This window comes from Boleophthalmus pectinirostris, unplaced genomic scaffold, assembly GCF_026225935.1.
Source record: "Boleophthalmus pectinirostris isolate CB_2022bp ecotype Guang Dong unplaced genomic scaffold, ASM2622593v1 HiC_scaffold_12, whole genome shotgun sequence".
Classification (NCBI taxonomy): domain Eukaryota; kingdom Metazoa; phylum Chordata; class Actinopteri; order Gobiiformes; family Gobiidae; genus Boleophthalmus; species Boleophthalmus pectinirostris.
This window is the reverse complement of record NW_026571018.1, coordinates 31,869,688-31,887,229: the sequence shown is the minus strand read 5'-3', so window position 1 is coordinate 31,887,229 and position 17,542 is coordinate 31,869,688. Positions and strand designations below refer to the sequence as shown.

Below are 17,542 nucleotides of genomic sequence, written 5' to 3'. Positions count from 1 at the left end.
CTACTACTACTACTACTACTACTACTACTACTACTACTACTACTACTACTACTACTACTACTACTACTACTACTACTACTGCTACTATACAGGCCTACAGCTTTAGGTCTGACTTGGGCTGGCTCAATGTCAAAGTGTCCTTCACAAATAGCTCCCATAGTTTTCAGTAGGTCTCTGCTTTGGTCAGATTTAAGATTTGGTAAGTTTTAACGCTGCAATATGCTAAAACATGTTACTTGAAAGTTAAGTAGCTTGTTTTATGTGACTTTGATGCGTTTACATTTCTAAAAACGCAATAATCAGATCACAATTACATCACTATTTTGCGTTGGGGGATGGGCAGCTGTGTGGGAGGAGTTTGTGGGTGCAAATAACTCGGCAGATCTGATCCAAACAACTGTATTGCAAAGGCAGAAAAGCAGAAAATGCACAATTCGAGGCACCCCATCTTGTAATCTTCCATTTCCAGCTAAAGTCCGACCATTTTGTAGGAAGGGGCCCGTATGCTTGACCCAGTAACACATTTTATTAGAAAAAACGTCATGACGTCACTGAGGGGGCGGCGTCCTGGCGTTCAAAACAGAGCCTGCCCTCAATCCCTTTCTTATTTCTCCTCTCCCGTCCATTTTTGCGCTTATTTTTACCCACTTTTCGATGATTTGAATTTCTTAGAGCCTTTTTAGTTTTTGATCACTTATTAATTCCAATATAATGCGGCTGATTTCTGTTTTTGCACCGCGTAACACCCAAATCCCCCTCTTCGCTTTCTCTTCTGACATCCTCCCCGTATTTGTTTGCTCGCTGCTTTCGGTGAAAATGGACGAATAAAAGCCGTATAAATGCGCCTACCGTCGATGAGATACTCGGCTTTTGACATCGAAGAGGTAAGATTCGAAACGCGAGGGCAAAAAATGGGGAAAATATATGTATTGTCCAAGAGCCTAGAGCAGCTGCGGCTAATTATCCCGCCTGCGCCTTCTTGGACTCGGATCGCTTTTTTTAAACTATCCACTCTCAATGTTTGATGTTTTAACTATGAACTTAATATTTAAACATTATTTTTACTTTCTGGATCGACTAAAAATCTTAAAATGTCGTTATTGATGAGCCTGAGGAATTTTCCGCCTGTTTCCTGCTGCATAGTTGACAGCATAGCCCACATAGCTGCCCAATTTGCCCCCTGTTAGTTTTTGGCAGCTAGAAAAGGAAGCCTTATTCAGGGGTGACCTGGTTTAAACCCTTATAAATGGCGAAGAAGGCGTTTGGGGTTCTCTTTGGGAAGTCTGTGTAGAAGATATTGTGTTTTTGATGGTGTATGACGCAGTTTTTGCACGCATCCTGCCACAGCCAGACTGTCTTGAAAGGCTAGCTGCTTCCTCTTGAACAATGGTTCTGTCTGCTCTGTTGAGGGAATGCGCATTTCTATTTTAAGTGTGAGCTGGAAGTAAAGTTGTGTTTTACAGTGAAAATGTGTACAGTAAAATGGTTATGCATGTAAGCAGTTGTACTATGGGTCTGCTGATGTAATGTTACGGTTTTATTACAATTATCTCTAACAACAGTACTACACTGATTGCAGTAGAAATTACTTTTCTTTATTGACTTGCACTATCAGTCAAAAGTTTGGGCACACCGTCCTATTTTTCCCATTATTAATATTATTATTATTATTTTACTACTTTCTACATTTTCTGTATGTACAGAAAGCATAACAATGTTGAAGTAAGATATATGGAATTAAGTAGCAAAGTAAAAAGAGTTAAATATATGTAAAAAAAATTTCAGATCCTCAAAGTAGCTTTGCTTGGTCAAAAATATTTTGGGAGGAAAAATCTGTACTACCTAATTCCATATATATTCCTTCCTATGTTTGGTCTCTTCTGTAGAAAACACTGAACACAGAAGGTGTTGTTTAAACATTGTTTAAACAACAATTCCAGTCAAAAGTTAGAATTTGAGTATAAAATGTATTTAAAAAACAGTTCTTTAACTTTGCTTTCCTTTGTTTGGTCAAAATATTTCAAGGGGAAAAAAATCTGTGCTACCTAATTCTGTATATATCTTCCTTCATATATTCGATGTCTTCTGTATGTATACAAAATGTAGAAAGTGGTAAAAAAATAAGAAAAAAAAAACATTAAATGAGATGGTTTGTCCACACTTTTTTACTGGTAGTGTATATAAAATAATATACACTTTTAAGTTTTATTTCATCCAATAGAAACCATAAAATGGCTAGTAAAATCTTTTAACACTCCTATAATGTAAGATATTTTACCAGTTTCATTGGCAGTTTCCTCATTTGAAAAAGAAAGAAAAAGCATTATAACCTACCAGGGAACTACCTACATTCCATGTAATGTGGAATGTCAGGTGCTCGCCCATTTAAATAGAAGTAGTCATGCTGTATCATCAATAACTTCCCTGAACAAATGCCAATCCAGAAGTTATGCAATGGTGCCTGTTTTTGTCAACAGAATAGGTGTAGCTGAGAGCAACACACCTGATTCTCAGCTGTAGGAAAAGCAAACTAAAGTCAAATCTTTATGTAACATTCACCGTGACAAATGAGGCAGGCTTTAATAAACAAATTTACAGTGGATGTGTCTAAGGCGGAGACTGTTTATCACATTTAGATGCAAGAGACAATATAAAAAATAAAATTAAGAAAGTATTTGTCCAACAGTGGGGAAATTGGTAAAATGACTGTACTTTTTGCAAAATTGTCTTTCCTTTCTTCTTCCTTTCTTATCAAAATCTTTAGTATTGAAATCAAGTTTGAAATTTTAGTATTTAGTATCATGACAACACCATCACCTCAGTAAAATGGAAGTAAACTGTAGAGATATAAATGCCACAAAAGCAGAAGGAAGCCTGCTCAAACTTAAACCCACACAGTGTTTCAGTGCCACTGAAGTGACTAAACCCCAGTGAAATGAAAGTGTAATGTTGTGTTTTTTATTGCTGAATCCTGATGCCTGATGTTGCTGTTGTCAGGTGTGCGTGCCCTGGGTGCAGCCTGGCCTGTGCTGTGGAGGTGATGAAGTTCCCTGGTCCTGTGGAGAACCGGCGCCTCCTGACTCTTCTGGAGGCTGCCCTGCACCGGGAAGCTCGCCTCTGGAAGGTCCCAGTCTACAAGAACGGGCTCATCCAGGTCTGTGCAGCTGCTCTACATTTGAGATCTTGTTTAACACTAAATCACACCCGATAATAATCTTGATGGTACATGGTGTGGAAAGATTTGTAGGCCATTTGCTAAGGACAAGTGAAGGATTGTATAATGTTTCACTTTAATACCATAAATAAATCATAAATGAGATAAATATAGAAGATAAACTACTATATGCCACCGACACAATAACTTTTATGACTCAACTCTCATTGTATTGCCAGAAAAATAACCAAAAATGTTCCACAAGTGCAAGGAAAGGCACAATAAATACTGACCGAGGAAAGATTATTGTTCAATCTATCATATATTGAATGATAAGTTGATATAATAGTGATCATGACAGACCTACTACAGTGTTTCATTTAGAATGTTCATTTTGTCCTATATAGAAAATTTGTTAGCTGTGGGGTATTAAAAGTCTTAAAAAGGTCTTAAATTTCATGTTCCTAAATTAAGGTCTTAAAAAGTCTTAAATTTTGTTGTCCAAGTCTTATTTTTTCACAAAGGTCTTTAAATTTCATTAGCCTGTTTTTTTTTTTTTTTAAACTCAACCAGGCTGCAGTGCAATGATAAACAGGGAAAAAAACAACAACAACAACGTGCAATCATGTAATGTGAATGAACGTCTAATTTGGAGTATGTGCAAACAATATTTTGGTTTCTGGCACTGACGGCAATGAGTAAACAACCAGTATAGTGGAGGAAGACACTGGATGGATCACGGGGAAGTGTCTGTTTAATCCACAGTGGCTCTTAAATTCTAGATGCAGTAGTTGGTTGGTCATTATTCGAATTGGATCTGGTGTTTTTCGCCCGCATAATGGGTGCAATGTTGGTCTTAATTTTCATTTAAGTGGTCTTAAAAAGCTCTTAAAAAAATCTTAAATTTGAGGTAGTCAAACCTGGGGATACCCAGTAGAAGAAAACTTAGTTTCTATACTACAGTCTTGATTTTATTTTGCAGAACACTAGGACAGGTGCTGGTAGGATTGAAACCACTCCAATTCTTGCTCAAACTTGGAACAGAACTGAGATTTAAATTCTCAGCAGTATTACAGAGAACAGATATTTAACATGCTTTTTGGGTGGAAAAGTGGCAACTATTCCCATAGATTGTTGCCCATAGAATTTGTAGAGGCGATGTTGGTCTAATGATGTTATGCTAAAGCTATAGTAATTGCATGAAAATTGTTGCAAAATCAATAATTCTTTTTAATGGAGTATTTTGATTTGAGATCCTCAAGAATGGTCCATTATTAAACAAATTTGAGTTCTCTGAACATGGAGTGATAAAGGTCCACCCCTCTGTCCCACAGGGCACTGACACCTCTTCAGCCCAGCACCAGGAGGTGATCCGATGGGTCGGGGAGATGAGCCGCTGCTTCCGCTTCTGCCCCGAGACCTTCGCTTTGGGCGTGTGCATCCTCCACCGCATGCTGTCCACTGTCAAGGTACCACTGTAAATTAACCTTTTTCTGAATATGTTTAGAATGGTCTTGAGCTATACCTGAACAATATCTGAACAACCTGGTAAAAAACTAATGTGTTGACCATGATAAGACTAGATGTTGGTTTATGTGGCCAATATGTCATTAGTCACAGTTTAGATTTCAGTGCTGTTTTGTCAAACGAAATGTTTGACCAACAATCAGAAACAGACAACTGATAACCTCTATGGCCTGACTGCTCGTATAATCATTTACCAAGTTTAACCTTGAGTTGTTTTCCACGCTTTAGAACATCTGCAAGTATAGCCTGCCAACTTTATCAGCTGAACAGATTTAGTAAAGCTCGTGTGAAGGACAAGGAAGGAAATACATTTGCATAATGAATATTTTTAAGTTGTTTGCATCTTATTTTACAGTTTTAAAGATGCACTGTGCACATATCCTACTTTGTCTCCAGGGATGTCATTGCTTTACCCAGAATGTTCCGTCGAAAACATTCCTCAGTATGGCATTAAGCTCAGCCAGGCTAAGTTACAAGTCAGATCTCTGGAAAGGAAACTAGACTCACACACTAAGACATGTTTTGAAAGTATTTTTAACCAACAAAAACATAAAAAAAAACAAACACAAAAAAACAAGCAAGATATATATTTGCTTAATAAAAGAAAAATCTGTGTACTTTTTAACAGTACACGGAATAATTAGAAGCGCATTGAACATTCAGTAGTTAGGTCTTAGTTCTTGTTCTTTTATGAGCAATTTACCATTTCATATAATATCCTATCAATAAAAAGTTGTAAAAATGTTATTAAAAAAAAAGTTTGAGCAGGTCAAGGGGAAATTCCGACTTTAATTTCAAGTATGCAAGATTCAGGTGCAGCAGTAAATTACCTTGTCAAAAAAATAGGTTACGATTTCACCCCAAGGCACCATGACGCTGTTATGAAACTAAACCAACTCTTCTGTTCCTAGACGTTGCAAAGACTTCTGACCAATGGATAACTGCATGTCACATTAGCGAGCACTATCTAGGATTTTTAATTTTAAATTTTTTTTAAGTTGAAGTTAAAGGTGCACTATGTAATTTTTTGGTCACCTGCTTGTTTCTATAAATATGTCATTGCTCTGTTCTGGAATGTTGCACAGTTTGACATTAAGCCGCTCTACTTCACATGCACTCACTTACAGGTGGTTTTATAATTCAAATAAAACAAGAAAAACAGAACAGTTTGGTCTCCATGAAGATAGAAAAGGTTTAATACCATACTGTGAAACATTCCAGAACATGGTTACTAGTCAATTTTGCATAATAAGTTTGCTTTAAGCCAAAAAATAGCTTTATATTGTATTTTTATCTGAGTCTAAATATGTCTTTGTCTTTCGTCAGGCCCAGCCAAAATACCTGAAGTGCATGGCGTTCACCTCTCTGATCCTGGCTGCCAAAATTAACGAGGAAGATGAGGTGCGATCCAAAAGCTCCCCACGACATAAAACACGCCACACGGAGCTATTTGAAAACCATATTTATTTACTTTTATATTTCCTCGTGGTCTCATAAACAGGTCATTGGCTGTGTGAAGGACCTGGTTGTGCTGAGCGGCTGCAGCTTCTCCACAGCAGAGATCCTTCGCATGGAGCGCATCATTCTGGACAAACTGCACTGGGACCTGTACACCGCCACACCAGTGGACTTCATTCACATCGTAAGTTCAGACAAACGGGCAAGCGATGCGAAAGGGAAGAGGGGCCTCCAACTGTCAAAGCATTTTGCATTTTTGTGTAAATTCTGGTTACAAAATAAGAGGGTAGATTCATTGGGTCAGGCTCAGATATTGTGTATTGGTTTCAGCCTCCAGTTTGTAGTATTTATTTATTTTTTACACCAAAAAATTATCAAAATATGGGTTATTTGGTTTTGCATAATTAATTTCAATGGTAACTGCATATTTTTCATCAATCTGAAACCTGTGGATGAAGAAAAATAATGGTCTTGGTAGAATTTTGGCAGAAAAATTTCCATATATTGACTACAAATATAAAGTTTTTAGAAAAGTACAAATTTTATACCGATCCAGATTTCTATTTTGTCAGGCTGTTGGCAGTTAATACTTCAATAAATAGGCCAAACACACAAATTTAAACTATGAAAGATCAGTTTTAAAACCAGCAATATTGATTTTATTCAAGCAAGACCAAGTTTTAAAATGCCGTATAGTTTTGTACATGGATGCATTTGTTTTCTCGCTGCACAAACATCTCAGGCATTTACACATTGACAGTTGAAGGCCCTGCACTTGAAAAAGTAAGTGATACAAAAAGCACACGTGACATGCCATTTCCTCAGGGGTACACGAACCACAACAACCAAAACTGTAGCCAGCATTTCAGATCACAGTTGGTCCTTTTAAACATTGTGCACTTTAAATCTATTGTGTCTTTTTCTATAACATACATCTGTATCCCCTTTAGAGCACCCCACCCTTTAAGTATACAGCCCTGATACGCATAACCTCAAACTGTCAGTGAAGTAACTGAAACGACTTTAAAGAAGATAAACATTTGCTTTTTGTCGAAGTTTTTAGGTCATTTCAGTATTGAGTCAACACACTTTGCCACGTCGCCTTATATTGATACTTTGCAGCTGCTGTTGTCAACATTTCTTGGGGGTGTGACGCTAACTTTGGGCACTGCTCTGTCTGAAGCTCTGTTACTTAAGTTAGATTTAAATCTGAGCTTCGTTTTGACACAATTTGACCGGAAAGAATAGACTTGGTACAAAATGACTAACAGGTGGAACTACAACAGGTGAGCAAACAGTTTTTAAGTTAGTTACTAGGGATGTAACAATAACCAAAATATCGTGATATGGTATCATCTCTCACAATAATATCTTGGACCATCAAAATATATCGAATTACAAGTCTCTTTGCTTAAATTAAGAGTTATGGTGCAGCATTAGCTAAAAAAAGACAGAGGGAACTATTTAGACCATGATCCTTTGCTCCATTTCAGTGCAGACTACAAGAAGAAATAACAGTTTTAAGCACTTTTAAGTCTTAGTTCGTTGGATTCAGTCTTGAAAAAGTAGCACATTAACAGTTTTGTTTGCAAGCCTCCACAAAATATCGCAATAAATATCATACCGTGAGATGTATATCGTGAAAATATCGTACCGAGAGATTTGGATATTGTTGCATCCCTATTCGTTGCTCATCTTTTTTCCGAAAAATCAAAAGCCTTTCTTGAGTTTTCAGACAATTCTGAAACTTTTTTGGTAATGTTTGCGTGTGCTTTGTGTCAGCATGGTATCTGCTGAACACTCCGCCATAGATAAACGTATAGAACGCCCCCAGCACAATGGTCTCTGCAAAGTACCAATATTTACAGCGAGATCGGAAAGTAAACCAACTAAAAATAAATGGTGACAAATTTTATTACACTAAGCAAGAAGCATGTGTCCGTTTCTCTTGTTCTCAATTTTCTAGTCATTTTAAGTTCCATATGTAAAAAGCCAGTCCATGTAACCTTGGTTAAGTTAACATTTTAAGTGATTTTTATGCCAGTTTAACAAAGACCTCCGGGCATGAAGAGCAGCTGTTCAGCATGTTTGCAGCCAACGTTAAGATGAATAAATAGATAATAAAGTCAAACTATCCTGGTCACTCATTAACACCGGGCAAAGTAAATTGTGACCTGTTGTAAACTGTAGGTCAGGAGGATTAGAGGAAGTTACGCATGAGGCCAAGGCACTTCTGCTGACCCAGAATCTAAAGCTGATGACTCAAGCAGACCGGAGGCGATGTTTACTGGCGAAATATAAGGGTTTAAAATCATATTGTTTTATAAATAGTAGAAATTTAACCATCACGTCATCATTTTGGCACTCACTGAATCCTAGTTTTTAAAGCACACATGACAGGTTAAAGTATAATTTTACATCCTGTTTGGACAACAGAAAAGGAGATAATCCTTTAACTGTTACCTAGCAACCATAATGCCAACAAGGGCCAGAACTAAGTGAACAATAGTTATGGTTTAGAAAATAAATTGTAATGCCTTTTTTATTTTGTGAAATGACAAAGGTGTTCATTATCATCATACGTAATGTTTTTTTTTTGTTTTTGATTTTTCTTCTAAACTTTTTTCCACAAAGCAACCACCAAACTAAGTCATAATTATAAAACATTAAAACCTGTCATATGAACTTTAAGCAAATTGAGCGGTTTTAGGACAGATTTGGACAGTTCCCCAGCATTCTCATAATGTGTCTTACATTATAGCACACCTTTTTCTCTTTTAGTTTTATTCTGATTTATATTTTAGTACAAAATGCACATTGGTAAACACCTGGATTTCTGATTTGTCAGTTAAATGGGTATACGGGGTTCTCGTTGGGTTTATTTAAAAGATGTTTTAGAATACAGTACATGGCAACAAAGTGTACAGCGAGAGGCCTTAGTTTAATGTTTGCCCTGCAGGAAGAACGTTTAAAGCCACAAACCATCGTCACCAAAAGTAGACTTGGCACAAAGAATCGGTGCGCTCTAGATAAAATGACCACGCTACTGCTGTATTCCCTCTGAATGAAACTCTAGTGCTGTAAAACTAAACCTATGCCTATTCTACTCATCTACATCTACTACTACGCATCTACATCTACTACTACTCCTAGCCTTTACAAAATCCAATACTTTGAAAATAAATACTCAGTGTCTCAATAAAAACATATTAAAATAAAGACTTTTTTTCCCTCTCTAAAATATTGAAATAATCACATTTTAAATAAATATTCTAAAATGAATACATATAGTGCTTTCTCGTCTACATTCTCCTCAATCTTTAGTTTAAAATTTTCTTGATAAAGATTCTTTGTAAAACGGTTAAAATAAAATCTTCAATACTTCTCACTACTACAGCTTTAAACAATAGATCTCATAACAAATTTTGGGAAGGCAGAGTCTGTGATTGTAAATGCTATTCTAAATAATTGTATTCCTTTAAATTATAATGTTTAATTTGTAGGAAGATAGAAACACAGCTAGGGGTCCAATGAACACGTGCTTTGAGTTTGCCTTCCCATATACTCCTAAGCTTCTATTTTTCCACACAGATAATTAAAATGATCTACAAAACTTTGTAATATGTGTAAAATCATCGATACTTCAGCATTTTGATTAGCAAATGTTTTCTTCACTTGCTGTCACACTGCTGTTGCCTCTTGTCAATGCACGGTCTGTTGTCTGGTGAACACAATTGTCCATTGTTTTTTTTTGTTTTGTTTTTTTCTTGGCTTGATTCAGTGGATACAAAATAGTTATGGTAGTACTGGCTATGAGTTGTCACTATGGATTGTCTTAACAGAAATTCCCTCCATACAAAAATGGTATTGGGTTAATTTGTTGATGTGAAATCCTTTTAAAAATCTGCTAATATTTCCCTCTAACTATTTTGTATGCACTTCATTACTACTCTGAAATAAAAAAAAAGAAATACATTATGAAGACTGTAAACTAGCAGAAAACATGGCTACTTGGTCCGTTTGCACACATTCAAATATTTGCCTCCAGTCTAGTTTGTCTCGGTTAATTTTCCATTGAAGTCATATTAGAATACCATCCCTGTACTGGACCGTAAAATGTGACGCTTTTCAACAGTGTGACAGTTTGTGAAGAAAATCCCGGGTCCTTGAACACATCAGCCCCACTCAAACAGGTCTAACAGTTACTGCCTATAATGGACCACAGAGGAGCACTGCACGTACAATACAATACGAACTAGTTGCCATGAATCCACTGGCAGAGAGGGGCATGATGGGAGATCTGCGCTGCTTTCAAAGTATACACAAAGCTGCGACACTCGAGCAGCACGAGAATCTGTAAAAACGATGTACAACTAGATCTATTATGGGATGTTGATAGGGTGACCACGTTGTCCTTCTCAGCCATTTAGTCCGTTCTAAATTTCATGTAAATTGGTGGGACAATGAATATCCTTCATTTTTACTGGTTCTCAGAAAATTCAGGATAAAAAAAGAAAAGGAAAAATGACTAATGGAAGTTTAATTTTGCCCCATTTTGCTTGGAACAAAAGGAAAATACAGGCTAAATGGGCTCTAAACTGTAGAACTTCAAACATTTAGACTTACAATTTTGAGAAGTTAAAGTTTGCACATATGCATCTCCAAATTTCACAACTTGCCCCACCCTAATTACTTTTATCAGTTTCTTACTTGCATTGTTAATAAACCATAACTTAACTCTTATCTAGAGCAAGACCAAATGAAGTCTACAGACAATCAGGACGAACAGAGTAAATGTAAGTCTTTAGGTGGCCACCCTGCACATAGATGTTCTAACAAGACAAAAGGATGTTAAAGTTTTTTGGTCCGTGTTGAATTTTTCCCTGCGTTTCTGTCTCCCTCTCTTCAGTTCCACGCCCTGCTGGTTTCGGGACAGCCCTTCCTCATCCCGTCCATCGGCCTGGGCTCCGGGGTGGCCCATCAGAACAGACCCTCGGGCCTCCAGGGGGCGCTGTGGACCAGGCAGGTGCAGCACTGTATGGCCTGCCACCAGCTCTGGCAGTTCAAGGGCTCCACGTTGGCTTTGGCCATCATCACTTTGGAGCTGGAGGCGCTCACCCCCGACTGGTTCTCCATCTGCAACGATCTGATGAAGAAGGCACAGGTCAGGACAAAGCTTCAACTATTACTGGTGCTTTTCATATTCTACAATGTGATGGGGTAGCGAGTTTCATGATTGATTACATTGTCTCTTTTGGATATTTCATGGCATTCAGTTCTTTTTAACAATATTGGTAAAAAGAATTAAATATTGCCCTATAGAAAGTTGGCTGATTATGAGAAGACACAAGTTGCTCCTCTGAAGCCTAGTAAGAGGCCTGTCATGTTTTGCAGTAACATTTTTGGGCTCTGTATGTATTTATTTATTTATTTGCACTACTTATTTAATTTTTGTAGTCAATATAGGTATTGGTCTTAAAGGGTTTTTGTACATCTCTTCTGTATCAGTCCAATATTGACAAATCTGATTCACTAAGGAAACAGAAAAGCTATTACGCTATAAATCGGGCTATGTTTACACAATCATGCCACAGATAATTGTATATACCAGCTAAATATATAATTTTTTTACAATGTGAAAAGTGAATTTTAACTTCTACAATAATTTGCTGTAGAAATGATGAGTTCTTCATGTCTCTTCTCTGAATAAACCATTGAGGAAGACCCAACACCTCTGATCTCAGCAAATAGCTTTTAACTTGTATTTTTGTATTTATTTATTCAGCTTTTGTCCATAACTTTTAAATAATTGCTAAAAAAAAATAATAATAATAAAGAAATAAAATTAAATAAATAATTAAAAAATAAAGATGAAAATGATTGGGTTTAATATTCTAGGGATTTACTGAGAAATATTGTATAACTTGAAACAAAATTTGTTATGATTATTGTCTATGGCTCGATTTGAGTTTTCATAAATTAAACCAATTAATAATATACATGTGTTGTTTTCAGGTGGACAGTGGCGAGTTGATCCACTGCAGGGAGACGGTGGACGAGTACCTCCACAGTCTGGAGTTCTCCCTGTCCACAAACGCTGTCTACATCCTGGACACGGCTCAGATCGGGGAGACAGAGAGGCCAGGGGCACGCAGGGGGAGGGGCCAACGCGACCAGGGCGAGCACGACGACTACTACGACGGTTTCGGGTGCTTGTACAGCGAGGAGATGATGCCCGATTCTAGCAACGGAGTGTCTATGAAAAACGTGTCCCCCTGCCCACCACTCCACCCTCCCGTCATCTAAAGGAGGAATACACTGTCCAATTCTTAGTCGGAAATTACATTCACTTACTATGAAGGTCCAAAAGTTAAGGTTTGAACGACCATAGGTTACCTACCTGTCGTGTTTTTGAACCAGTGACCAATTAAGCGTCTTGGTCAGATTTTAGTTTTAGGTTTGTTTTGTGTTTTTTTTTTTTAATTTGTGAATCCTTTGTACGTGTTGGCAGCCAATTTTCTTTGACTAGAGAGATGGGTGTGTTAAACTCTGATGCTACAAAACAGGAAAACCTTAGACTGAATGTTTCACTTTGAGACAGGGCTGCAATGGTCCATCCCAGCTGTTAACCTGTTCACCTTTTTGTATTTTTAATCTACCTTTTGAACCCAGAGACGGTTTTGTTTTAATGTGAAGCTAATCGATAAGTGGAACGCGTGGTTATTATGTTCTGAGAGTCGATCCAGATTTAGTTTGTGGTGCTCCGGTTCTCCCCGAGCCTAACAGCACTTTCAGAGAAATACAAGCTTTTTTATTATAAAACTATATTTTTTCAGAAGTCTTTAATGTTATTTTAACCTTTTACTTCCTTTTACTTAACATTTGCGCGTTTCTGTACTCGTTACGTTTGGAAAAGCTTTACTTTCATAACAAATGCTGCACAAACTCACTGTTGTCCGGTTACACCTGTCACTTTCAAAGACTTAGATGAGGGGTTAGCTCCAGATGAACTGGCATCATGAGATTCACATCTTCATGATCAGCATCGGTAGAACACACTCTTAGATCCTAGTGTTTAGTATTCCTGCATTAACAATATTTAAAACTTAAGTTAAAACATGTTATGTCTGTTCCCATAAAGGGGACATTTAATTTAATCTGCTTTTATTTAGCACAATCTGTATCTTTGCTTTTAAAAAGAAAACGATGGAAACACAATATGATCAGTGAAACTGCATTTGTGTTGTCTCTGTTGAAGGTCTTCACTCCAAACTCTAAAGACATTTGATGTAATTTTCTGCTTGACCTCAGCGTGAACTGGTTACTGTTCCAAACTGTTGCTCCACTCGTCAGTTTACTTTGTCTTCAACATGTTTCTTCCAATACAAAGGCAGCTATTCTTTGTTTCCATGAAAAAAACAATAAAGCTGAGACTTAAAAAGTCAAAATGGTGCTTTCTGGTTTATTCCACATGATCACACCATCTGAACACATGAGGAGCCTGGAGAGGGTCCAGGTCAAGTCATGGGACAGATGGAGGATGGGATAGTAATGACAGTATGACTGTATAATAGAAATTTAATCATTTTAAGAATGAACTGGGTGAAAAATTTGAATTTTAATCATTAAGTACTTATTAAATTAGTGAGCCACATTGTGGTTTTGGTTGTTCCCTTCTGAACTGAATAATCAGTAGTTCTAGTACTGCCTGTCCTACACTCTGTTCATACATCAGTGTTTGGTCTTGTCTGGCCAGGCAACCATGTGCAGTATTTTACTGGTGACTTGCAGAAACTACACACAACACTACCTCACAACCATCCAACCCCACTTTCAAACAGCCTCACATACACACTAAACTGATGGACATAAGACTGAGTGCAGATGAACCAGCTGAGACTAGAGATAGATGTGTAGACCAGAGCCATACTTGGACCTGGAGGTGAGTCCAGTATTGACTGTTGGCTTTTCTCTGCACACACACAGAATGAGGAGGGTTCACATCTACTATTGCTCAATTTAGTCTCCAAAAACAACAACAAAGTGGTTTATGATTTGAAAAACATGTGGTAACTTGGTGGTTAAGTCACATGACGCGTGTGCTCGGGCCTCTTCCCTTTTTCTTTCCTGGAAACGGATTGTAGTCACAGTGACGTTATAAATTATGTTAAAGTTCACAAAAATTTTAATCTAACTGTCAAGAATCTAGATTGGAATATAACTTACAGCTGTCATTTTCCATTTGTACAGACCTTAGAAGACTGTAGTGAAATAATCCTTTTTTTGATTTGAAAAAGTGCAGTGGCTCATTTCTATTCTGCTCATGTTTCTCAATGTTTACACAGTAGCAACAACTATTTTAAAGTAAAACCTGTTTTTCTCACATCAACAGGAAGTTCTCTCAATCTGTCTGCCCCCGCTCCCTCCATCTTTCACTCTCCCCCTCTATCTTTCTCGCTCTTCCTCTTCAGCAGCTGTTTTTCTCACATGTGTTCCTGACAGCTCTGTTGTCTTCGTGTGAGTGAAAAGTGTCCTCCAAATATCATCGACAACTGCACACACGTCAAACAGGGGCATTTATTTCCATCGGTAACAGTAAATACAGCTGCTCTCGTCTTAGATCTACTCAAATATGGCTTCCTGGTTTTATTTTTATTGTATTTTTTCATACTGGCTTCATGTTGAGTGTGTCCAAAATGGTCCCACACGATTATAACAATATACTTATCAAACGACAATGTACACCAATGTCATATGTGCTTCTTATATTACCCAAATATTAAGACATTTTGCATACAAAGCTAGGAAAGCTCTAAAAATATTCACAAACATGTAAGGAGTTATTACAAAAACAGCACCAGAGTATTGCATAAGAGTACAATGTCAGTACCAACGTATATGTACTATAATATCTACAGTATACTGGTACTCTGTTTTATTGCTTTTAACGCGTTTGGGTTCGGTTCATACAAGAACTGCATAGAGTAAGGTTTACAAAAATAGGTTGGTAATAGCATTTGAAAATAATAACTTTTTAAATTTTAACCCAAATTATTTCAAAAAAAGAAATCACATATTACAAAAAAAGAGCACTATCACTTTTCCAGGAGAGTACATCACCTGCTGGTCTCCACGATGATGCCATTGTTTAACCTGGAATGCTCCATAGCATGGCATTAAGGATGTCTATGTCTGTGGAGAAGTAACAGGTCAGAACTGTGGAAAGGCAACCCCTCACAGTAAGAATGAATCTTATTTTCAATCCATTTTATGCCTATTACATTATTTTTATTTTATTATTTTATATACCCCCCATTTCTGGAACTAAATTTCCCATTAATTTTTCTCAGACTTTCCCAAAAAAAAAGAAGAAGAAGCTTGCTCAGGGCTAATCAGCTCTGCGGTGACTAATAATCACAAGACCTATAATTTATTTTTTTTTCTTCTTCATTTAAACTGGTTTCTGAAACTTTATAAATTGTAAAGTTATTAAAGCATTTTGGAAAATTGTGTTTTAAACTGCATTTTTGGGGCAACCACGTTATGGATATTAATTACCACGTAGCTGATTCTTAATATTAGAATTTTTCAAACAGTCTGAGAAAAATTAATATAAAATTTACTTCTTGAATTGGAGCAGGCTGCCACTGTTGAGCTTCACTGCTATATACTAGAAAACTTTAATGCCACACTATGTAATATTCCGGCCATAGTAATAACACGGACACAAGCTGCTGGCCTACACATAAGTAGAAAAGTTATGCTTGTGCACCTTTAAGTCCAAACAATCCATTCTTCATTTCAAATGCTATGCCCAGGAGTGAATACAGTGACAAAGGAAAATATAAGAAATACATTAGTTTTGCATGTTTGTGGTGGTCAAAGGGGAAAAAAAACAAAACAAAAAACAAATAACAGCATAAAAATAGTATATGTCCAAAAGTGTCCAAAAGATGCTGAAACTTAAGACATGAGATGGCCATGAAGGTGGAATCTTCATCATCCTCTTTGGTCCATGTGCACAATGATGGAATGTTAACCAAATAAAAATTACAAATAAAATAAAACAAAAATATCATTCAAAAACAGAAAAAAAGGTGTTGCTGTTTCTATGGTGATGGAGTACAGATCCGTGTCCGTGTGTGGGAAAGGTGAACGGCAGCCATAAATTAACTGAAAAAATACAAACAAAATTAAAATGAATGAATGACAAATACAGGACAAAATACGAAAATTATAAATTAAAGAAGGAAAGCAGCGGTTTGAAGCATGAAAAGGATAAGTAAGGAGAATATCACAACTACATTTTAGTAGATGTAGTTGATTAAGTAAAAGATGGAGATGCAAACTGTGTGTTTAAAATGAAAGTTTACTTTTTCCGAGAAGCAAAAAGGCGCAGAGCTGAGATTTAACCACAAGATGGCGCCAGAACTCCTCTATGAAAGTCACCTCAGTAGATTATGAATGGTATGATTCAATATGTTCAGTGTTTAAACATTGGAAAAACATTACTTTGCCTTAAATAAATAAATGGTGGAGGTTAGGAATTATATTATTTATTTATTTATTGTGAAATTAATCAGTTAATTGTCAGTTGTGTGATTGTAAAAATAAAAAAAAAACTAAGATCTAAAAGTTCCTAGATAGATTTAATATGGTGTAATTAGGTTTAATGTGTTTTCTTGTTAAATTTTTTGTGAACTTTTTGTTTAATATAAATTCAAAGAGGTGCATTTACTTAAAAATAAAAAATTATGCTACTTTTTTGTTGTTGTTTTGTGCTGCTATTGTCTGAAATTGACATTCTCCCAAAACGAAATTATATAGTGGATCATGTACTTGGACTTGCGTTCTTAATAAAGCTTGAATGAATTAGGAGAGCTATTGCTACCCTTTTGTCCACGCTGTCTCTATGGTGAGCAACGCTGTGTACTTCCTGAATCATTGGAAAGTAAGTGAAAGGACAGGACGTGCTTAGAACAATAGAGCAGTTAATTTCCTTTGGCAGACCCTGGCTCAGTCGCAGGTGGACACTGAAGATAGGTCTGCAGCAGCGCATTTAATTAGTCTCTCAATTAACTCATTACCAATAGCATTTATTTAAGCAGAACAAAAGGAGGACTACAGGAAGTCAAAGGAAAGAGTCTATCCAGAGGTGGGTAGCAATGGATGATTAAATGCAGTTTAAAATATGGCCTGTTTTATGGTATTATTATAAAAATATCTATAAATATGATTTCTTTATAAGCATTTTTTTTGCATACATACGTCCATAAAGCAAATATTACACTACACAAATCCACAAATCAGAAAATGTTTATATATTTAATTATTGGGGATGTAACAATAACCGAAATATCGTGACATCGTATCGTCAAAAGTCTCACAATAATATCGTGGGCT

At 36.6% G+C, this 17,542-nt stretch overlaps 2 protein-coding genes across 2 annotated transcripts in view; one reads left to right on the top strand and one right to left on the bottom strand.

Moving 5' to 3' along the window:
- Positions 1-545: 545 nt before the first annotated feature.
- ccni2 (cyclin I family, member 2) lies at positions 546-13,587 on the top strand. The gene is made up of 7 exons (XM_020925036.2): positions 546-884; positions 2,998-3,154; positions 4,489-4,623; positions 6,008-6,082; positions 6,183-6,323; positions 11,049-11,303; positions 12,155-13,587. Exons 2-7 carry the CDS (start codon positions 3,041-3,043, stop codon positions 12,443-12,445), a joined length of 1,011 nt encoding a protein of 336 aa, XP_020780695.1. The 5' UTR covers positions 546-884; positions 2,998-3,040; the 3' UTR covers positions 12,446-13,587.
- A 1,115-nt stretch (positions 13,588-14,702) lies between these two features.
- septin8a (septin 8a) overlaps positions 14,703-17,542 on the bottom strand; it is a 74,294-nt gene continuing 71,454 nt past the window's right edge. The window contains exon 10 of the mRNA XM_020925035.2: positions 14,703-16,312. Coding sequence (XP_020780694.1) covers positions 16,309-16,312 — 4 coding nt within the window. The 3' untranslated portion in view covers positions 14,703-16,308. The remainder of the gene's footprint in view (positions 16,313-17,542) is intronic.

What these genes read in the sequence shown, in the direction of transcription:
- ccni2 (XM_020925036.2), top strand. Translation starts at nt 3,041, where the DNA reads ATGAAGTTCCCTGGTCCTGTGGAGAACCGGCGCCTCCTGACTCTTCTG. An exon ending in ACAAGAACGGGCTCATCCAG is followed by an intron (nt 3,155 to 4,488) that starts GTCTGTGCAGCT and finishes TCTGTCCCACAG; the next exon opens with GGCACTGACACCTCTTCAGC. An exon ending in CAGTGGACTTCATTCACATC is followed by an intron (nt 6,324 to 11,048) that starts GTAAGTTCAGAC and finishes CCCTCTCTTCAG; the next exon opens with TTCCACGCCCTGCTGGTTTC.